This window comes from Lygodium microphyllum, chromosome 27 (assembly GCF_053477565.2).
Source record: "Lygodium microphyllum isolate KBCC chromosome 27, Lygodium_microphyllum_v1.1.10, whole genome shotgun sequence".
In the NCBI taxonomy this organism is placed as follows: domain Eukaryota; kingdom Viridiplantae; phylum Streptophyta; class Polypodiopsida; order Schizaeales; family Lygodiaceae; genus Lygodium; species Lygodium microphyllum.
Genome location: NC_141161.1, coordinates 114,922,835 through 114,946,729, shown reverse-complemented (window position 1 = coordinate 114,946,729; position 23,895 = coordinate 114,922,835). Strand labels below are relative to the sequence as shown.

At 41.3% G+C, this 23,895-nt stretch overlaps 1 protein-coding gene across 1 annotated transcript in view; it reads left to right on the top strand.

Moving 5' to 3' along the window:
• Positions 1-10,126: 10,126 nt before the first annotated feature.
• LOC148012730 (protein SYM1-like) overlaps positions 10,127-23,895 on the top strand; it is a 34,913-nt gene continuing 21,144 nt past the window's right edge. The window contains exons 1-6 of the mRNA XM_087669320.1: positions 10,127-10,595; positions 22,298-22,385; positions 22,477-22,571; positions 22,755-22,827; positions 23,049-23,141; positions 23,218-23,304. Of these exons, the coding sequence (XP_087525446.1) occupies positions 10,201-10,595; positions 22,298-22,385; positions 22,477-22,571; positions 22,755-22,827; positions 23,049-23,141; positions 23,218-23,304 (831 nt within the window). The 5' untranslated portion in view covers positions 10,127-10,200. The remainder of the gene's footprint in view (positions 10,596-22,297; positions 22,386-22,476; positions 22,572-22,754; positions 22,828-23,048; positions 23,142-23,217; positions 23,305-23,895) is intronic.

The window sequence follows — 23,895 nt, the reverse complement described above, 5'->3', positions numbered from 1 at the left end:
AAAACCGTGCGCCGGAATAGAGGACGGAAAAAAGGAAAAATGTCAGCGGAGAAGGAATTCACAGGAATGACACATCAAAACTCAGTCGGAAAGGAATTTGGAGGGATTCACATGAAAAAAACACGAAAAATGCATCCAAAAACACTTGGAAAAATTAATAACTAAAAATTCGGCAGTCGAAAGAGGGTGGAGAAAAAAGGAAAAAGTGGGGGAAAGGCTGGCAGGACATGGCTGTCAAGTTAAACCGGAATTCCGATGAAAATAGGGCATGTTCACTAAAAATGTGATAAAATAAGCACGAAAAGGTCCCAAAATCCGTAAAATTTAATAACAGATCAATCGTGCATTGGAGTGACATGGAATAAAAAGAAAAAGTATAAGGGGAAATGGGTAGGACAGGGCTGGCACATCAGATCAGGGTTCCGAAGCAACAAAGATACGTTCACATGGAAAACCGTCCATTTTATGAGAATTGCTTCAAAAATTAATAACTTGAGAATCGTCTATCGGAATAGGGGTCGGTAAAAAGAAAAAATAGGCATTTTGAAGGGACAAATAGGGCTGTAAGGTTGGATTAGGATTCCAATGAACGTAGGGTCCGTTCATATGAAATAAGCGCAAAACCAAGAATAAGGGCAAACGGTCAAGGAACAACTCTGAGGACAGAGGGAAATAAAACGGAAGGGTGGGAAAGGGACCCCATCATGGTAAAATGAAGTCACGGCATAGATGCATAATCAGAACAGGGTATATGCCTGGGGGTATACAACATAGACGCGCAGGGACGCATCCCCACACTTAAGACGTTAGCAGGAAGGGAAAACCGAACATCAAGGACCTGGTACCTCACATCAGACCAACCACAACGTCCCCACACTTAAGACATGACCATCACTGAGAAATAGAATGTGTAGGGTTAGAAAAACTTGGCCCATATTGCTGAGGAGAAATGTCAACTATCGAGGTTGCGTCTTGTGTCATTGTCGGCTCTGCAGAAGGTAACAAGGTGTCTTCACAACACATGTCCTTCGTCCTTTGTGGCAAGGACCAAGCAGGAGCACCCAGGGAGATAGCTGGTTGAAGGAATCATAGGAAATTCGTCGATGGCAAGGGATATTGCAATCAACTCATGAACACTCAAATGGATTGAAAGAGCAGTCACTCGCCCCATTACTAACGTCGCTCAAAGAAAATAATTATGAAAACCCAGAGCTCACACCCAGTTTAGAAATCGACAAAGGAATGGTGCAGAGGGAGTATGCCAGGGTGCACAATTGCCGGTGCATCAGTGCGTCCAACCCATCTGGCATAGGTGCAAGGAGGAAGGCCAAGGAGCCTTGCAGTGTAGCACACATAATAGAATGGCATGTCCTGTGCTAATGGCAAAGACCCAACCCGTGGGTGCATAGGAAAACGGGAACGTACCTGACCCCAATGGTCACAATGTCCCTCAATCCTCACTTCTCAATAATTGATTGAAGAAACATAGTCAAATCCCAAGTCTCATTCTTATGCAAGGAGTTTATGCATCTTATGCATCTTGCCACTAGGTAAGGAAACCAAATCCCAAGTCTCATTCTTATGCAAGGAGTTTATCTCAAACTGCATAGCCCTCTCCCAAGAGTGACTGTCACCCCTACGCATAGCCTCATCATAAGTGAAAGGCTCTCTTACATCTATAACCAAGACATAATGCATTGAGGGCTGAAATTTGTCAGGGGGCATCTAGTAGAACGCCACTCTGTAGGCTCTGTTGCTGCTTGACCAACATTCTGTTCAACACCCTGGCCATGAGCATCTACTGTTGCTGTTGTAGCCTGTCCAGTTGGCTGTACGGGAGCACGTGGCTCCTCTTGAAATATAACCCTGTGACTTTCCACACCTGCGAATCCCATAGATAGTAACCCATCTCTCCTACATCTCCATAACCAAGGAATATACATTTAACACTCTTAGGATCCAACTTGTTACGCTTGTCCTTGGGCACGTGGAAAAATGCCTCACATCCAAAGACATGTAAATGCGCATAAGAGGGAGGCTTTCCTATCCATACATCCTCTGTAACCTGAAAATCAATGGCACTGCAGGGCGATCTATTAATGATATGCACGGCAGCCATAACTACCTTAGCCCAAAAGTGTTGGGTAGGTCTGTATGGTTAATGATACTGTGAACCCTTTCTTGGATGGTCCTATTCATCTACTCAACCATACCATTTTGGGGAGGGGTATAAGGGGTGGTAAACTGACACTTAATACCCCTCTCAACACATAACTACTCAAAAGCACGTGATACATATTCACCCCCAATATCTATCCTAAGGCATTTCAATGTATGCCCAAAATGGTTTTCTGCCAAAGCAAGCCATCTCTGAAGAACTGCCAAGACATCAAACTTCTGCTTTATGGGATAAGCCCATACCTTACGTGAAAAATCATCTATGAAGGTAACAAAAATACTTCTCACCACCCAAAGAATGACAACGCATGGGCCCTTAGACATTAGAATGTACCAAAGCCAAGGGCTCGCTCATACGTGCCATATCGAACTTCTTATGCGTAGACCTAGTTTGCCTACCATAAACACAATGATCACAAGAATTAAAATGAGAATAGTCAAGGGACGGTAAGTATTGCAAACCAAAAAGCATTTTCATTCCCTTAACAGATATGTGCCCCAAATGGGCATGCCAAAGAGATACATGAGGTAAAGACCCCACAGACAAAACATGATCAATTGTAGATCCAGAAACAACTAAGGGGTAGAGGTTGCCAGCCTTGGCACCTCTCGCAAGCACAAGCCTACCATGAATAATCTTCCATGCAGAATCTCCAAAATATACATGATATCTTGCATCATCAAGCTGTCCAATGGACATGAGATTGCATGTCAATGCAAGGACATGATGTACATCATGCATAACAGAACTGTTGCTTGAAGAAAACTGCAGCCTAATGTCACCAATGTCGATAATCTCAAGAGACCTGTCATCATCCAAGCGCACAGAACCCGAAATAGAACGGTATGAATGGAACCACTCTCGGCACGGTGTTACATGAAAGGGCACACTTGAGTCCAAGAGCCAATACTATGCATACACATAGTGTATCTCTATCATCTACGAAGCACTAGATGAAGATACTACAAGGATATAATCCCCATCACTATCCTTGGGCTGCATAACATTGATCTCTTCAATTTTAATACTTGACTTAGTAGGTACTATGATGCGATCAGAAGACTTTTCCTGCATCAAACCAGGATGATTCAACGTGAAAATACCACGTTCTGGAGATATATGCTTGCTATAATAATTTGCAACAGTGTACAATGAGAGCTAATGGTAGGCGAAAAAACAATATTTCGAGTCAACCACTGACTGTCAATGCAAAACTAGCATTAAGTGGGCATAAACAAGCACGTAACAATCAAACTAACATGAGGCAACACCCAAGCATGTCAAACAAAGTCCATCAGTAAAGTCGGTACACCCACCAATCAACAAGGAAAAATGTGCATACCACTACCAAGACCTGACACAAGTTAGTATCTGCTCAATGAATACCAAACTAAATCAGCCCAAGTACATCTACACAGACCAAGGTATATCAACCATACATCATCCACAAGGAGATCCCAGTCTCAAAGATCCAAAAGCTCAATATGCATAACCCGCAAGGTATATCAACCATACATCATCCACAAGGAGATCCCAGTCTCAAAGATCCAAAAGCTCAATATGCATAACCCGCACTGCTCAATGTCTGATAAGCATACAAAGATACTCCCACTAGCACAAAATCTGTAAGTGTCAAGGAAATAAGCTCAAACAAATCATGTAAGAGCACCAGTGATGGAGTATCCAATATCATACATCAATAAGACACCCAGAGCATATGAGCGGTCAAGTATCCAATGATAGCATCCAATGTCATGAAGACAATCCCAATCAATCTCTAATGAGCCAAAGCAATACCAAAATAAGCTCCAGAATATCCAAAGTCAAGCCCCAACGAAGCTCTAGTAGCATTCAAGTCTAAACAATGTAACTAGCATGTGTAGGTAACATAAGCTTCAAGCATGTACCAACGGGTCATATATAGACCATAGGTATAACATCTGTCACAAAGCATGCCAGTGTAGACTAATGTCAAGTAAATGCCAACCAATACGGAGCTCAAACAAGGCTCGAAATACATTCTAGAACTATCCAAAGCATTTACCAACCTTCATTTGTATCCTAATAGTCATATGAAACACTCGGGAAGCAACCAATAGGCAAAGCATAAAGTGACTAAATAAGCTTCAGCCCTAGAGTGTACAATAATGATCTATTGTGTAAAACAGAGTATTTCATGCAATCAATTCCAAATGATGGCCAATCAACAAGCATACATTCCCCTAACATTTGGGGACCATTCGAGACCAACCGGGCATCAAATGTCAATGCTATCCAAGCATAAATATAAAGTGTTGATGTAACATTGTTTGTGGCTGCATGTGGACTATGGAAAACAATCCTAGACTGAGGTAAATCAGTCCACAAATCAATGCTAATGATAAACTACCAATGCCAAGCATCAAGGGGGTGTTCCCAAGTGCCAAATGAAGTGTTTTTAAGCTGCCAATGAGTGTCAAGGGAGGGCTAAAGTAAAAAACAAATTTTGTAGGTCTTCAAGCTGGCCCAAATAGAGCTGATGTTGTTGGGTATGCTGCTAGTCCATGTGGCATTAATGGGGTGGAAGGGGGGCTCAAGTAGGGCCAGAAGAAGGCCTACACAAAGCCTTATCAAGCCTAATCAGACTGGAGCTAAGATATGAAATGGGGGAGCTCTAATGGTTGGCCCTTCCTGCTATACCCTACAAATTGAAATAAACACTCAAAAGAATGCTTCAATACCTTTGAAGGAATGCCCTGAGGGTGCCCAAATGGGCCAGGTAGGTGCTCAGGAAGCTGAGGAGTGATTAGAGCTTGAAAGAGTCGGATATGGTTGCCAAGAGTGAGAACCAATGGTGTAGGGATACAATGAATGCTGAAGGAGTCACGGACCAAGCTTGAATGCTCAAGAAACCACACTTTGATCAAAGCTTGCATGGGAGAGCTATGGCGGGAGATCAAGAGCAAGAGAGAGAGATAGACATAGAGAGAGAGAGAGAGAGAGAGAGAGAGAGAGAGAGAGAGAGAGAGAGAGAGAGAGAGAGAGAGAGTTACAATGTGGGAACTCCAATAGTCACAATGTGTGATTGGCCTTCACTTTATTCATATGTCACTAAAAGAATAAAGAATAAAGTGACGGTGATGGGCGCCCGCTACCTGTAGGTGTGTAGGCACGGGTACTGTCAGTGTAGTAATACATGGGCGCAACTAGGCGAAGGTGCCTTTGCCCCCAACACTTAGCAGGCAATCCATCGAAAGGATTATAGATCTCTATTGTGAAAGCTCTCCATTCGACCCAATACTCCAAGCAAATCATGAAAATGAAAGATATTACAGTTTGCTCGAAAATGTAGTTGAGCCAAGCCAAAAATAGGCATTCCAAATAGCCAATCAACATGAGTTCATATGCATCATATTATAGAATAACAACAGTCTCATTGAAAGAACAATGACATTTAGGAGAGGACGCGGACGACTTGCCTGCAAAAACCTCACCCTGCCTAGATATCACCTTGGAAAATGCAATGTTTCCGTCCTTATTCCCACTTGGCCATGGTGCCTACAATGGCAACATCTACCTTAGCGAATATATCAAGATGCAAGCTTCAACCCTGTTCTTTGTGTGCACCTTACACAAGCCTTACATTCTGATTCTACATCAGCTAAAATAGGCTGTCTTAATTGCAAACAACACAAGCACGACTTGCCTACAAAAAGTTACATTAACAACTACAGGCGTGCAAACAAGTACAGTTCCAATGAAGAGGTCATCAAGCACACCCTCCAATACAGTGTCCTTGCCTCAATACCGGGATCCCCATCTTGGCACCAGCATAACTTGAAGGACCTTATCATAATGGGCTGACATATGGGGAATGCCTCATTTCTTCCTTACGTTCACTACAGACGAGGTCACCAATACAAGGTGGGTTGAGATCAACAAGTTGGAATGCATTGTAAAGGAGTTTAATCCTAAATTTTCATGGAAAGACTATACCGTCAAGTGTGCCATCCTCTTCCACACTAGGTTCCATCTTTTCTTCAACTAGTACATCCTTGGTAGGCCTACCTACATAGGGCGCATCCGACATCATGTCATTAGGTATGAGATCCAACCTAGGGGCTCATTACATGCACACATAATCCTATGGTTACATGAGGCAGACATTGCAAATAGGACTAACAAGATATGCGCATACATTCCATCCAATGATGATCAGTGCAGTTTGACAAGAAAACCAAGAGCCCTCATCATGACAAAGCAAATTCATAGGTGTCATCGTGCATGCTATATAAGCAATGATAGCGAAAGCTCACAAGGACATGGAATATCATCATGTACCCTCTAGACCTTTATTATGCTTGGCCATCGAACTTAGAGCATTTAACATTCTACCACTACCACAAAAACTATAGCATAACCAAAACCACCACTACATCTAATCATGAATCCACTCTCTGCGAAGCTTATGGCAATACAATGTGGGAGCATACGAGACTGTATGTTTTATCGATTTTCACTTAGGCCACCAAATTGAAGATTTCTTCTTCGACACATTACTGCAATGATAAACCTTCAAGTTAGAGAGTGAACTAATAAGCATCAAGAACATGGCACAATCATACTATATCAAGTGCTAACTCCATGGTCTCGTGTCCAATGAGGAAGACCTCGAAAGGTTCATCATGGACTATACACAAAGAAACTTGCTCACCTTCGGACCGAATCCACCAACTAATGAACATGATCATTTAAAAGATCCCTTTCATCAAAGATAACCCAACAACATTCACAGTACCTCCAGCATCTTCTGACTGCAAAAGTGCCATCGCATCAATACATATAAAGATGTTACAACTCACGAAAGAGTTCTAAACAATTCTTGAAAGTACTCTAACAATAGAACAACAACCTCTCTACAACCACCTCATCGATGTGACATACGACCTACACATCGTTAACGACACACTAGGCAATGGAAAAAGCTTCCTCATACATTACTATAGTTACAACCTCATTACCAACAATAATATCAGTACAATTGCAAGAGACAAATGAATGCTACATTACAATAAGAGAAGCTGATGCAATCATCATCAATGAGATGTCCATGTTAACAAGGACAACGTTCGATATAATAGTGCGTCAAATAATGAGCATCTGCCAAGGCTCACTGCTTTATCCATTCAATAAGAAGCTCATGATACTATTTGGCAATCTTGCACAGTTACCACCTATTTGCAACCATCAAATCGAGTCTTGAGAACAATGTCACATCACGTCCTTCTTGTACTGGTGGGCACATGGAAAGCAACACACTCTCAAACCTTAATTCGGCATGCACGTGACTTGGAGTTCCTATAGTTTCTACAAGTGATCAGGCATTGTTGTCTAACAAAGTGAGAGATACATGAATGCTTATGTCAGTGCATGATCGACGAGAAGGACGTCCTAGATTTTGTCAACCAAAAAACAACAATCATATGCACACATACAGAAGATGTTCGCAAGTACAACAATGAGATTCTACACAAATACTATACAACTGAACAGATCCAGACTGTCAATGTTCATACGAATATAAAGGATGAGCCAGCATTGCAGACTTGGCTACATGACAAGAACTTCCACGAGATAGATGAGATAGTAGTTGGGGTAACTGTAATGATAACTGAGAACATTGACCTCACCATAGGTGTAGCAAACAATGTGATGTGTAAGATCAAGCGTATCGACACAAAAAACGAAAAAATGATATCAAGAATCCAAGTCACGATACTTTCAATGAACCAACAACTCACCTCGCTGCATAGCAAGAACCAACGCAAGGCACTGAATAGTAAGTGGTACTATAAATCCACATTCTCTTTAACCCTCGCATATGCGATCACCGATCACAAATCGCAAGGAGCCATTGTAAACCAAAAAGCACTTCTACACATTAAAAGTATGTACGTGCCATGACTAGTGTACGTAATGCTCTCCTATGTAACCAAAAGAAGAAATTTGTGTATCATTGGCCTTCCAGATTCATCTGCCTTTGCTTCGATACCTTTCTTGATACCATGACTCAAGTGAAGAAACAACACAACTCAACAAAAAAAAGAAGAAGATTAAACACAACACATTCTATCACACAACAATCTCATTTGCTTCTTGTAGCAAGTAATAAATTAAAACTTCTATATCTTCTTTCAACGTTGTTTGTTAATAGACCAATGGGTTCTCCAAATTCTCTTCTCCAACTAATAGATTTAATAACAAACAAATGTGCTTTCCTCATTTTCTCCTTTACAGATACACAACACCTGTTAAGGCAAAGATGACTTCAGATGAGGTATGTATAAACCAAACAATACCTACTATGTATTAAAAAACTAATAGATTACTTTACCTAGCCACATTCATCTATGCATGCAGATGTTCCAGCTATATATTCAAAACCACAAGAACACCTAGCACCCTATCAAGAACCGTCTTGTATATATGCAAAATCACATATACGTAATGACAAACTAGATGAGAATGGCAAATGTCGTTGGGCAAAAGCCATCAACATACGTCAACGGCTTCACAATGTACAATGACCTCCAAAAACTGATGGCCGCATGAACTCAAGTTCTCGACAATGAACAACGCCTCGCATCACTGGTACATAACCTCCTAAAACTTTACAACCTTAATTTCTACTACAAACAACAACACTAACTCACATGCACTTAACATGTAGGATTCCTCAAATGCATACTTGACAGAGTTGAACTTGAGTATGAAGATATGACTGACAATCCACTACGAACAATCATGGCCCAAGTGCTATTGGACACAAGAACAAATGGGATCGGGAGGTATCCAACAGAGCTGCTGCATTACGGATTTAACATCTTGCTCAACTAGTTGGTAGAAGTCACGAAAAAAGAAGGAAAGGACACACTAGAATATTACATGAGAAATAACCAATACAATCACGGTCATGATAATTTTGCAATAACGATCGAGAAGGTCACATACATATTGAGCATAGAGGTCTACACCAAAAAACATGGTTCCAACTCCAATCCATTCAGTGACATAAACTATGTAATAGGCAAGTTCTCAAACACATCTTCTTCTGAAACATTAAAAAAAAAAAACTAACAAGATCAAATTCTCTCGCAAAAATGCAGACAAAAGCAAACCAAGAAGAAACCAAACTTTTGCCAGCGCTAAACTTCCAGCCTCAACCACTGCAAGTCCTACCACCAGCTCAAGTACTTCTATATTGTCCGACATCGTTCCAACCAAGACCCACGAGCCAATCCAGAAGCGCCAACGCAGAGACACAAAAACAAGTACTTCATCTACATCATAAGATGCAAGAAAAATGGAAAGAAGTACTTAGGATAGATGACGAACATCGAGAAAAGAATCCAACAACACCGAAGAAATCCCCTCAAGAAAATGAAGGAAAACATAGAAACATTCCAGCCACATTAGAGGTTAACTACAAAATTAATAAAGAAGTAACAGTTGATAGTATAAACAAAGCTATGAATTTTGAGCACGCCACCATCCACAAGAAAAATGCAATCGTGACAAGGTACAACAACCTATATGGACACCCAACAAGATGTAAAAAATATTATTTTTTGAAGAGAAGAAACCTCATTTAACATACCAAAAGAAATGTGAACGTTCAAAATCACAATCAGTGACTCGAACTACATATGCATACATAATCTCCTTGCAACATCCTCCATGTATTTAAATAACACAAAAACTTATTTACAATTGTACTTTGCATCGAAACACGACGCATGTCTATACACCATCAATAAAACTGCTACATAACAAACATGCAAGAACTCCATATAGAACTTCATACTCCTTTACTAGTTGCACCTGTCAACCTAGTTAATAAAGTCACTAACCCCAAAGTGTTGGCTTTTTGGCACCTTACGCTACCGCATAAATTTAAAACCCCGTTCAAAAACCTTAACCCGTCTGGAGTAGCAGCAGTCGGCATTTGAAACCGGGATTTGAATAGGTTCATCGTCGCAGCAATGGTGGTGTGCTGGAGCCGTCTGGGGTTGCACAACGCGCTGGCGGCACTCTCGTCTCCATCATGCCTCTCCCTTCAGATTCTTCGCGGCCGCCCACGTCTCCTGCCTTCCTCCTGTAAGCTGACGCCGGACGTTGTTTCAACCTCTCTTCAACGCCGTAGTTTCTTGCACAACATTCCCTTTTCAATCTGCTCTTCTATGGCCTACCCTGCTAGAAGTTCGTCTATCTCCAGCCACAGTGAAAGCAACGTTCCTGAAACTGGCGTAGGAGGAGGCGGAGGTGGTGGCTTCAGTGGAAGTGGCGGAAGCAGTGGTGGCCATAATGATCAGAATTACTCTAGCAATGGCGGAGATGGTGCAGGGGACGGCTCTGCAAAAAAATCTTTCATCTCATGGTACTCATAAAGCTGTTCAGTTTAGTTAATTTGCATTTCTGTACCCAGTTTTGTTTTAGGTGGTGGATGTTGCACCTTTTCTTGTCCACATTTCTCACTGCATCCAGTGTAGTATGGATATGCAGTTTCACATAATCCCACTCTACCACATCCTTTCACTCTGGGACAGTTGTGATGGGAATTTCTCTCACTACCCTTGAACGTTCACAACCCCCCCACACGACCTTTCAGACATAGGGACATCCATCCTATGCTTATAAACTGTCGTCACACATTCCTTGGATAACTCCTACGCAAGGATTTCTATCCATTGCTCCCCGTGTCCCCATCCCTCCACCATGGGCTCCATAGATAGTTACCATATCCATATCCAATCCACCCTTACCCACATTTGGATCTGCTATGCACACTTCTTGTATGCATGGTGAGCTTTACTTCATCTCCCTATCCACTCTACTCCCATTACACATCTTCTCCATCTCTTAGTACTACCACTCTTGTTGCAACAACCAAGAATGCCTTTACAGATAAGACTCGTTTTAATAAGTCTAATTTCACCACTTGGTTGAACTTCATGCAATAAGTGTTCGAATCTCAAGGACTTTGAGACCTCGTCCTTGTATTGAGCTTATGCATGTTAGCTCACCTTGATTATATCCGTCAATGGAGAGCTTGTAATACCACAGTTAATATTGAGTTAATGTAGGGGTTGCTTCTTGAATTCTACTCTCAATTATAGCATTGTCCCCTCACATTTGAGTGTTGGAGTCATCTCATTGACCGCTATGCGGCTTGAGGTCGGACTCGATGCATCAATCTTGATTTTGAGCTTCAGAAGTTCTCCATCAAGGAAGGAGATGATTTAAAAGTCAAGTTGGCCGAGTATCGGCAGTTACTCGTCTAGTTTGCTATTATTGGCTCCTCGAAGTCAGATGACGATCTTAGGTCACGTTATTCTTCAACAAGTTACTTGACAAATACTTCAATTTTAGCTAGCACATTATCTCACAACCTAGATTGTTGACCTTCTACGAGTTTGTGTGAGTTCTTGGATTATGTAAGGTTGCATGATCAAGCCCACAAGAAGTCCTCCAAACACATTCATTTAGAAGGGTGAGGGTTGGTTGTCTCTTCTTCAGGAGGAAAAGCCAACAATGGCAAGCACTCGTAAGATGTGAAGGCAAGCCAAAACAAGGGTGACACCACTTCCTTCAATGGAAACAAAGAAATACGACCCCTTTGGCAGCAAATTCCTAAGAAAAATAGGTTTTGCACACATTGCTAGAGGTCGGGCCATGTGGATTAGGAGTGTTGTATCAAGGTCCAAGGTCTTCCTTCTAGAAAGCCATAGCAGACTACTGTGATTGCCTCTACTCTGGTTGGCCAGTCCAGTGGGGCTACGTCTCTCTCTTGTTGCGCCATCCATCTACTCCATCTGTCCTAGCGGTTATTGAATATGTGGCACGCGAATAGCCTCAGCAGTCTATCTTCTTCACTACTCCTAAAGGATTGGTTGATTGGTTTGCTAGTGACTCACCTATTGCACTTTACGCATCCATTCCTAAGATATTCATTGCATCTTCTAGAACCACTTTCCCACCTTGTCGTTCGCATTGGTGTCCACACGCTTAGCCTTTTTCTTTTTAGGCTTCCGCGGTATACTTAGATACTCATTGCATGGCACTTAGCTTTGTTTTATTTTATTTTATTTTCAATTTTATCTTTTGGAGCATCTCACTACTCATATTTGTGCTTGTAGATTTTGATTTCTTTTGCAAGGTTTTATATTTCAATGTGGGGCTAACATGTAAGCTTGCACTAGTCCTTTTTGAGCTGGAGATAGGAAATGCGGCCGTTCCTTTCATGGTTCCATCTACTTGGAGTTTTGCTATTCTATCAGCATGAAGGCTTCCTCTTTCGTGGTGGATCATGTAGCATCTCTCTTGATGCTGTCATGGTGGTGACTTCTATCCTTTCTCTAGTAGGGATATTTCATCATTTTTGTCCATATGGTTCTCAGCCGTAGATGAAGACCGATATCGACATCCAGGTCGAGAGGGGATTTCTACCCTTCTTGGTATTCTACAGGTTTCGACACTTGTCTTCGATATTGGCATTTTTTCCTTTGTTGTATCTTTCTCTATGCATTGCATGATTTCATCATCTTTGTATTAGGACACTTGGGCAAGTGAACAATTTTTCATGAGGTACATTGTCCAAGCGACACGTGTTGCATGAGCATCCTTCAACATGTAGCATACTATGCATCCCATTGTGCAAAGCACCATTGGATGGATCCTAAGCTGTTTCCATTCGGCGGATTACTCCACCATTCTTTTTCACATGATACTTGATCATTTTTTCCTCGTCATCAACATCCTTGAGTGATTGGATAAGCTTGTACTGCTTTGTGATGTGTTGGATGTATCATTCCTAGACATGTCGTTTGGGTCACTATTACTTAATCAATCGCCATGCTTAAAAGTAACTTTTCATTGCAAAAAAAAAAAGTTCAATGTGGTTTCATTTGCCTTTGTAGGGCATGGTAGGCCATTGGGTAGATAACGGGCACTCTTTGTTTGATGCCCTGTCCTCTCTGGGGTGCCTACTTGGACTCCCTTGGTAAGATAACTATTGCCTCTATAGTCTTGGTAGGCCATTGGATAGTCGACGTGCACCCTTTGTCTGATGCCCTAGTTGCTTTGGGGTAGGAGCCTTGGGATAAATATTGCCGGCCTTTTCCTTTTGGTCTCAGTTTTGTGTTTGAGAGGGGGTGTTGAGCTAACACACGCTTTGCATCTGATTAGCATTTTTAAATAGCCCCAAAACACCCTTACTTAATGAAAAACACAAATTTGGTGCGCGGTTCGAGAGAGTTTTAGTGGTCCCTCCAAACCCTAATTTTTTGGAGCATCCTTAATATCTATAAATAGACGGGCTGCCCACTCATCCTTTGGTGTAGGCTTTTCACTCTATTGTGCAGATTTCAGCAATTAACTACCTACCATTTGTCGTCTAGCCATCATCGACTACAACCCATCACCATCCAACCCCAGGAGTGTGTTTTCAGCCATTACCTTGGTGTTTGGAGGTCTCCATTTATTGCATCATCATAGCACCTAGTCAGTCTGCGTTTTCAGCATTTGGTGCTTTGGTGTAGGTTTCTCACTCTATTGTGCAAATTTCAGCCGTCAACCTCCTATCATTTGCTGTCTAGCTATCATTGATTGCAACCCATTACTATTTAGCCTTAGACGGTCTATTTTCAGCCATTGCCTTGTTGTTTGGAGGTCTTCATTTGTTGCGTCATCATAGCACCTAATTAGCCTATGCTTTTAGCATGTGGTGCCAAGCGATGGTTTGTTGCCATCTCTCCCACTAGGTGACTATTTTAGTACTTGCGTTTTTGCAGTCTAGCAGGCCGTCTACATCAACAAACACCTCTCTTGTTGTTGCCTCAGTTCTCTGACACTCTAGTGATCAATTTTTGGTATTTCTTACACTCTAATACTCTGACTGGTGGTCACAACATTTGAAATCCGTCTCTGGTGGATATCACTCTTTGATATTGTATTGCTCTCCCTTGGACATTTTGTACACTCTTACTGTCATGAGGACATGTATTTTTTAAACCTCACTTAACATGTGGATTAAGCTTTAATCACATGATTAAGTAAATGTTACATATGTGAGGTGCAATTGGGCTTACGAGTCCGAGACCCGAAGAAATCACGGGATGTCAAAGGCTAAAGTTGCTATAAGTTGTGTCACACAAGTACTTGGTATTTGGTGCCAGTTGTTGGCCTGGGTCATTCATTTGGCCATAAGTGTCAGTTGGTGATATTAGAAAAGTGGTGTTTAATGGTACCTAACGTTAATCGGATGGTTAAAGATGGCGCAGAGACACTCGGGAGTGGAAGATGCTTAGCCAATTTAATTTTTGGCGAGTCAGATTATTTTTCAAGGCATCGAAATAATTATTAGATTAATTTTCAGTATTTAAAGATTGAAAATTAATATTTAATTATGGATAATGCCAGAAAAACCATTTGGGAAGGTTGTCACTTATTAAAAATGTCTATGCAAGATTGAAAAACGTCTTTAGAAACTGGAGAGAGGCATTTTTAGTGTATTCAGCCTGCAAAAGAGAGAGACGAGATGTTCCTAGTTTGATTTGCAGCCATTGGAGGACCTTTTGAGGCAGCCAGGGGCTAGAGAAGACCAATCAACAGTAGGTGACAGCATCTGTAAGCTGTTGAGACAGGGCAGCAATAGTAAATGATTGATTTTCTTCAGTTCTTTGCATCTACAAGCTGTTGAGACAAGGCAACAGCATTTAGTGACAGATTTTCTTTAGTTTTCCACGAAGAAACTCTGAATTTTCTCTCTACAGCTTTCTCTCTCATCTCCCAGCCATTTCACAGTCTTGCTTTGAAGATCTCAGCATTTGGACCCTTGGAGGCTGAGAAATTGCAGATTTCTTTGTTGTAAACCCTAATTTACAGAGCAAAAATCAGCATTTAGCAGCGGCCTCGAGACGCGTGCCAGAAATTGGAAGCTCCAAGACTTGACTTTTTCAAGGTTAAAGGTGAATTTCAACTAAATTCAGGTGGAGGACTAGCCAGCCATTGAATTTGGGGAATTTCCATCGTCTATGAAGTGGGTGAAGACCAATTAAGTGCTCAAATTAAGGGGCAAATCAGATTGAAGACTTGCTGGTCACTTTGGACAACAAGGGGAGCTTGGATTGCGAAGGGGATCGGGAGAATCCCATTGTAAATCAACTTTTTCTTCAATAAAGCTAAAGAAATACCGAAAGGGGCGCCAATTTTGGGACCAATCAGATGTGCATTGTCCAAGATCTACTAGTAGGTAAATTTGTATTTTCAGATTTGCATTAATTGTTTGTTGCTGTAATTAAGTTGTAATCAGGGATTTACCACCCATCCACGGAAGGAAGGTTGGTTTCACTTACATGGTGTTCTGACATTTAATATGTGAGTTTTGGGGATGTTTAATGAGTTGAAAAAGTGAATTAAAATTAATTAACCCTTTGTTGCTTAGCACTTGTCTCAGCCCAAAAAGTCCAGCCAAGAGAGATTGCAAAGTGTAGCTCATCTGAGAGGTCTCACCCCAAAGTTGTTAGGGTATCGGACAAAGGGTGTAGGTTGGTTGACCTAGGCCTTCCAAGACTACATAGGCGATGAGAAAGTACCTCTATTTTAACTCGAGATTCTCCATCCCAAAGCAACTAGGGCATTGGTCAATTGTTGCATGTCGGCTACCCAAGAACCTCCCAAGACTATAGAGACCATGGTTATCTTCCTTGGGAGTCAAGTATTTAACTGGAGTGCGGGGATCTCAAGCAGTGAGTACCCTTTTACAAGTATGAATCATCCATGTAGTATTAGGAGGTGAAGTAGGTGAAGAGGCATACACAAATGACAATCAAACCATTGAAAGTACAATGGAGAAGAGGAAACCGTCTCCCTACTAAGTCATGTTGATGGTGGAAGAAAATGCTAGACCCTAACTCAACCTGCTCTCTAACTCCACTGGGACAGATGGTGTAGATGGGACAAACTAGAGCCGAATAGTTCCTAAGTAAACCCACTCTCTTTGGAGAACTGGAAGTGCACCTCCACATGCTCATATTGGGGGTTACAATTGGGTTTCTTGCAATGGTGATGGTGGTTTGGTTGTTGATGAGGATGGGGGACGAGGGTCAAGAGATTGTTCTCAATGAGCATGGAATGAAAAGTAGATGACCTCACAAGTGGCATCATAGAAAACTCTATACTTTGTTTCCATGGAAGTAGCTCTAACAGTGTACTCATAGTTGGACTAAGAAATAGGGGCTGATCTGAGAGAGAACATATAACTACTGTGGGACTTTTGGATACCTTGGTCTCTAGCCGAGTCTAAATATGTGAATCCTTGCAAACTCTGTTAGCTTGTTAGTCAATCATCTCTTGGTTGTGAGCCCTAGTCAGAGTCTAATAGGGACATTTGGAGCTCTGACAGTGTTTTCTCCTCAGTCTAGTATGCATTTCCAGTGTTTGTAAACTTGTGCTGCTGTAGCGGATGCCACACAGCCCCAAACTGCCTGCGAACTGCCACATCAGCATGGATATGCCATGTCAGCATTGATGACTGCATTTAATGCAGTTGGAGTCTGGACAGATTTTCAGATGTACTGCTATTTATAGCAGCTGGCTTGGTTGGACAGATCATTCTTTGTCTCTTGCAGGTGCTCCGATAGTTGGCTGCAGTCTTCTCCATCTTTGTCGTGGACTGCAGGCTGCACCCTCTCTGTCTCCATCACCATCACCATCACCGTCACCATCTCTGTCACCATCATGGGTGCTGTCATCATTATTCAGCTTGGTCTGGTGTCCTCACTGACACATTGGGCTGTGTGCAGGGACTGATTAGTCCTCATTATATTCAGCTTTCCTTCATTGTTCAGTGCAGATTTCTCCTCATCTTACTTTCTCTTCTCCTCTCCTCTTCTTTTCTCTCCGTGTTCGTGATTCTCTTCCGTTGCGCACTCTTACACAGTAATCATTGCCTATGTGAGGACATGGAGTTTTTAGCCAAAGAGGAGGCCACATTATTGCTGAAAACTCAAATTTCAATCTGCTGTTTGCTATTGTAAATGCAAAATTTTTTGGCTTTTCATCCATGACATTCGACAAAGGTGGGATATCCACAACTCTCTTCTTCCAGGTGTTGCTGATTTTCCCTCCGTTTGGGCTCTGTTACAGCAAAACGTAGTAGTCTTTGTGTATTTACAAGTTATATGAAGATGTCTAACCCTCGGTTCCAAGGCTTTGATGACTTGGATGAGGAGGTTTCCTATCACTCCTTTGAACGGTAGCATGATTATTGCGAAGAATGGAGGTCATTGAGCCCTTTTGTATGGTCTCATCATTCGGAGTAGCCTTCCTTTCCCCCCTCTTTCCATGTTTCACACAACTCGTTCTACTGGCTTTAAAATACCTAACATGGCACTACCTGTCTAGGTGCTTGTTCTTCCTTCTTTACCCAAAGAGGACCGGCTAGATGGTTTCAACTATTCACTTTGGTCATGTAAAGTGGAGTGCATCCTTGACACCTTCGGTCGTTGGGAGGTTGTTACCATACCTATACTTTGCCCCATGGAGGATCCTCATGAGCGAACATCAATGGATTGTGTAGCCCCTATGGGATTGGGTCACCTCTTGATAGCGGTGGAAGTGTGGAAGAAGCTTGCGTCTTCGTACCATTAGAAGATGTTTGCCCATAGGATTTCTCTTGAGAAAAAATTTTGGATGCTCAGTGTGACTCTCCTTCCACGAAGATCACATCAACAAATTGGAGGACACGAGGGATGAGCTTGCATCCCTCAGAAGGACAATATATTCAAAGGATATGGCAATGATTCTCTCTCCCAACTAACTACCATCTCCAAAGTTCGATGTGTTCTATATCAGCCTTTTTACATCAAGGACTCAAGAGACTCTTCTTTGGGAGGAGCTTGCTTCACTAGTCTTGGAGCATGATGAGTGGCTTATAGGTAGGAGTTAGTGGATCTAGCTCAATAAAGGCTTTTATAGCAAGTTGAGGAGGAATGAAGAAGAAGGAGAAGCCTAAGGCTAAGAAATAGGATAATAAGGATATGGGATGGGTACATATCTGAGTAGTATTGGTAGAAGTATTTCCATATGAAGCCCAAGGAGGGGCCTAAGGATTCAAAGGCTACCCTAGCTCCACCACTGAGTTCGTCTTCGCACGTGTTTGAGAAGGAGGATATTAGTTGTGCTTCTTCAACCGGGAGAAGCCTTGGCTTGTGGATAGTGGGGATTTTTTCCACATGATCTATCAACACGATTGGATTTAGGACATGAGTTCTAGAGAGGGATCTGTTACCATTGGTGACAACTTTTCTGTATCCATTCATGGAATAGGGACCATTTCCTTATTATTGGATCGGCAACATTCTTCCGCCAAAGTTCTTTTATGTATCAAATTTGTGTTTTAACCTACTTTTTGTTTATAGTCTTACATAGCTAGATACCCCAGCTGTTTTAACCCAGATGTAGTGACTATGGAGGATACTTCTACAAGAGCGGTTCTTTGCATAGGTACACGAGAGTGGGCTTTATACGTTCACAATTCTTGCTGTGAAGACATCCCATGAGCTAAGACTGCTTTGGCATGTCCGATATGGGAACCTCAACTTATTTTTTGGAGTATAAAATTGAGGCGTACTCCAACATCTGTGATTGGAAGGTGTTTGTGGAAACACAAATGTCTTTCAAGCTTTGAGGCACATTTGAGTAGACCATGGTGGCGAGTTTTGTTTTAATATATTGCCCCTTGGTTTGCTTGGGGATTGGCCTTCACCTTGCTCCTTTGAAAGTCGAAATCTGATACGGGTTGGTTAGCCTCTTGATTCTTCTTGAAATTCTTTAATTTTAGCAAGTCCTAGACCCTCAATTTTGAGCACGCATCCTGAGGTGGTTGTTAAAACCCTAATTTCTATTGTAAATTAGGATTTATAGTTTCATATATCTCCACATTTGATGACTCAGATGGGTGGATTTTATTGAGATAACCTGAAGATGGCTGTAGGATGAGAGAGAATGCTGTAGAGAGAGAAGTGCAGTTGCCTTGCTCAAACAACACATGGAAGTTGTTACCTATAGCTTAGGACAACCACAAAGGCTGCTGCCCCCTCTTGTATGGTGTCATCTGTACTAGAAGGGCCTTGGGCTACTGTTATCTACACCTGGAGGGTCCTAAATTTGTTGTTACTTGCTATAGGATTGGTCCTTGGTGATTGTAAATCACATCAACAAGATCTCCTTGCTCTCTAATAGCCTCCTCTATCATGATGGCTGGAATAGATTACTACCGGTACCCTACTACTAGCCCCCAAAAACGTTTTGCCCTCTTGCATGGGCAAGTTTTGCTAAGTGACAGCCTTTTAATCCCATTTTTTAGCATTATTCTTCTAGTGCCCAGAAAAATAATTCCAGTAGCCAATAATGAAATTGGCTAGGTCAAGTTGTCTTCCAAGTTTTCTTGAGTAGTTATTAACTCTTAGATTGGCATAAATTTATTAATTATGCCTCGTCTCTAATGTCACTGTTGACATTAGTAGCCAATAAATTGGTCTAGGCCAAAATTTGACATCGGGTACTACCTAGTACTTGTTAGATATAACTTATTACAATTTTGGTGTTTGGCATTAAGTGATATTTCAGGGTATTGGGTTCCACATTGTGAAATAATTAACTTGCATCTCACATATGCAAGTCACATTGTCACATTTGATTAATTTTCAATGAAACACTAAGAAAAGCAATAAAATTTCATGTCTCGTGACACATAATGTAGCAAAACATATCTAAATTTGTAAATATGTACAAATTTGGATAATAAGGAGAGGATTGGAAGGATTTTTGTCCTTAACCACCAATCAATCTAATCATATCAAGCATGTGGGGCTTGGTTTAGCCCATAAAGGGCTCAAAAAGGCACTTTTGACATCCATCTAATACAGTGGCCACTTATGATGGGCAGCCAAGCGTATAAGGTGGATGTACATTTGGTGAGTAGTAGGTGCAAAAGTCTTCTTGAGGCTTGAAGTCCATACCTTCTTTTCAAGGGAAACCCTACACAACTAAGCAACCCTTGTACTTATTCAAAGTACCATTTGCCTTGTACTTAACATTGAAAATCCACTTCGTGCGAATCATCTTTTTGTGACGACCAAGATCAACAAGAGTCCAAATCCCATTTTGACAGTACTGTCTAGTTCTTGCGCCATGGTTGAACGCTAGGCAGGATCTCTTAGAGTCTTCTATACTTTTCATGCTCATTATGTGCGAGATAATCAGACATGAAGATTGATTGATGGAAATATATTGATGCAAGCCTTGTGAGGCATTTAGAACCATCAAAGCAAGTTTTAGAAGGGATTATGCTAAAGTCTTTCATGGTTTGTCGGTACTAGTAAGGCAATGGGTCCCTTGGAGGTTCTTTGAAAACATACAGCACAGTCATCTCTTGTTTGTGAGCCTCAGTTTGAGTCAGATGGGGACATTAGGAGCTTTGCCTTTGATGGAGGAGGCAGTCTTGTTTAGAGCATGAATTTATTTTTTAGTTGGTTTTAGGTATGTTTACACCGGCTAAGGTTTATTTCCAGCCTTGCATTTCTTTTTAAGTGGTTGGAGAGTAATTAGGGAGAATATGGTGAAAACTGAGTTTTTTCGTTTGTCCTCATCCGGAATCGGAATTTTGAGCTTCAAGAGTCGTTTTGGGGGGGTTCGGCACGCTTCGGATGCGATGGTGATGCCAAAACGTTGAGATTTTGATATTTGATTTTTCTTTGTAATTATATGTAAGATATGAATGCAAATATCCATGTAAAACTAAAATATATAATTAGGGATGGCAAACCATGGCTTTTGCCATGGGGGAGGTTGGGCCGATCGTGCGTTTTTCTCTTCTTTCTTAATCTATTGAGTTATTCAAATCCTCTTATGTATTATAATGTTGTTTGTATTTAATAGATGAGATATTTGATTTGTTAGATTTTTCCACTAAGTTCTATTATGTGTATCATAAAGTTGTTTATGATTGAGATTTGATTTGCTAGATTTGCCACGTGTTCCGCTTCGTAACAATATTCACACCTTTTTCTTGTGGCGAACAGCTCATACTATAGGTGACTGCAATTTCTTAGAGAGGGGTGGAAGGTCACATCCACTAATGTGAGAATGATAGATTGAAAGTACAATCCCTAAGGTACTATGGTACCACATCCAAACTGGGTAGCCACATGGGGAAAAAGCCCTTCTCCACTAGAAGGTTAAAAAATGCATGTGGATAAGGGAGCGTTTACACCAGAACGATAGAGAAACATGATAAATATAACACATTATGAGTAGATTTGTGATCAATACAAGTTGATGACCCTCATTTTGGAATATGTCACCATGTGGGACAATGTTGCAGAATTTTCACCAAGGCTCTTGCATTGAGTAGCCTTGACAAGCTACTATATAGAGTTGGATTTTGACCTCCATCTTTCTCACCTTCAAATGGGGCTGCTAATTTTTGTTCCCATGGTACATTATTGTCATTTTTTGTCTCTCAGCACACTTATGATTTGGGTGCTCGTTCTGCTCCTGAAAATGGCACTGTGAGAGGGTGTTGAGTGTTTAGTCCAGCTCCATTTCAATGCTTACTTTTTGGACTGGCCGACCTGGCTGACCAACTAGTTGGACCATGTGTGGTGACTTTGTTGGACCATTTCTTGTCAGACCTGCTCTCCACATTGTATATGTATGGAGCACATATACATAATAGAAACGATTTCATTGCAGTTTGTTCACAGTCTCACATCTGAGTGCAAGTGTTTTTTCATTTTGAGTTTTTGCTGTCCAGTTCATTTCTTTCAGTTTTGTGCAGTAATTTGTTCCCTAGTGGTGTAGTCCATATTGAGCGGTAACTCAATTTAATGACTCTTCCGATCGTTTATTTCCAGTTTATGCTAGCTCATATGTTACATATTAATAAGATATTGTTTTTATTTGCTGTACTTGGTCAAGGAAATAGTGTTATGTTGAACTGCAAATAATAATTTTTTAAAATTAGTGATTGCTATGTGATGAGTTTCTGAACTTACATGCAGTTTACAAATTTTCCAGGTATATGAATCTATTGAACAGCCATCCAGTTGCAACCAAGGCCATTACTTCAGCTCTTTTGACTCTTTTTGGAGATCTTTTCTGTCAGGTAATTGGCTTGGCCTGTACTCTTTCCATTTAAGGTCTATAGAGCTGGTTGATTTTGCAGAATGCTCATAGGTTTTGATCATGCACTGCAGTTGGTCATTGAGAAGTCTGAGGCTGTAGCTTGGAAGCGCACTGGAATGTTCACATTACTTGGTCTTGTATTGGTTGGACCGACCCTCCATTATTGGTACATGAACCTTCAATCATGATCTCTTATTGCCTGCACAAGGTTAGATTATTGCATGCTAATTCACAAGATGCCAATTACACATGACATGGGATATTGAATATGTTCAAGATGCCTAATAGCTTTTTCTCTGTAGTGTACCACAATGCGTAGGATTTAAAGATTTTGGTTGTTTCCTTTCAGGTATCTAAACTTGAGCAAAATGCTGCCAGGGCCTGGAGCTGTCAAAGCAGGTCTGAGGCTTGTTCTGGATCAGGTGAATAGCCAAGTCCTCTGAGGTTGCATGTAACTCATGTGCATGCATGCATGTACAGCATGGTGGTAGGTATGGACCTCACTCTTTTTCAGGTCTATATAAGGTAGACTTGCAAACCTTGCGAAATTTCAGGGTGTATGCATTTTTGTCTTTGGTTCAGTAGGTGGACACAGCATCACCTGCAGCATCACTTGGGTAACATTGTTTTGACTGGATGGCAGTTTGTATTCTCTCCTGTGTTTATTGGAGTCTTCTTCTCAGCCCTGTTGACCTTGGAAGGCCGGACATCAGAAATTGCTCCAAAACTTCAGCAGGTCAGCAAAGTTCGATGCTATTTCCAGATGGTGCTGAGATTTAAACTTTAAATCCTCACAAAGTATGTTTTTTCAGGATTGGTTTAGTGCAGTTGTGGCTAACTGGAAAATATGGATACCATTCCAATTTCTGAATTTTTTATTTGTACCACAACAACTTCAGGTAATCATGTTGTCTGTCTCACCCCTGGCACGGCTCTGCTATTGTTGGCTTGACAAAAGTGCAAGTGTTTGAACAGTTTAGATAAAATTTCTGATGAAAGAGCATGCTGCAATGGTTATGATTAATCTTGGATGCTGATAGATAACAACTTATCCATACAACTGTTTGATGCTGGTGATTTTGAACTCATATCTTCCTAGAGGGTCAGAATAACAATTTGCTGTGATAAGTTAGAATAAGCTTTGTGAGAGCTTTGTGCAGGTTCAGTGACTTTACATGTACAATACTAGCTAGTGCGAATAATTTGGAGACAACATTTACAGGTTTCTTGTATGTGTCCATAGGCATCAGGGTGGTGTGAGTTAAGTTGTATCATGCCAATTCTCTTTGGATTAATTTATGCGCTGTATCTCTGAACCTGTGAGAGTGCATAACAGAAAGGAACGGAAACACAAAGACAAAGGAATAGAGAGAGACTGCAAGAAGAGAAGAATGAAATCTGCGCTGAACAAGGAAGAATGCTGATACAAAAAAGGGAAAGCAGAAGGAGATTGTTCAGTCCTTGCATGCAGCCCACAGCATCAATGAGGG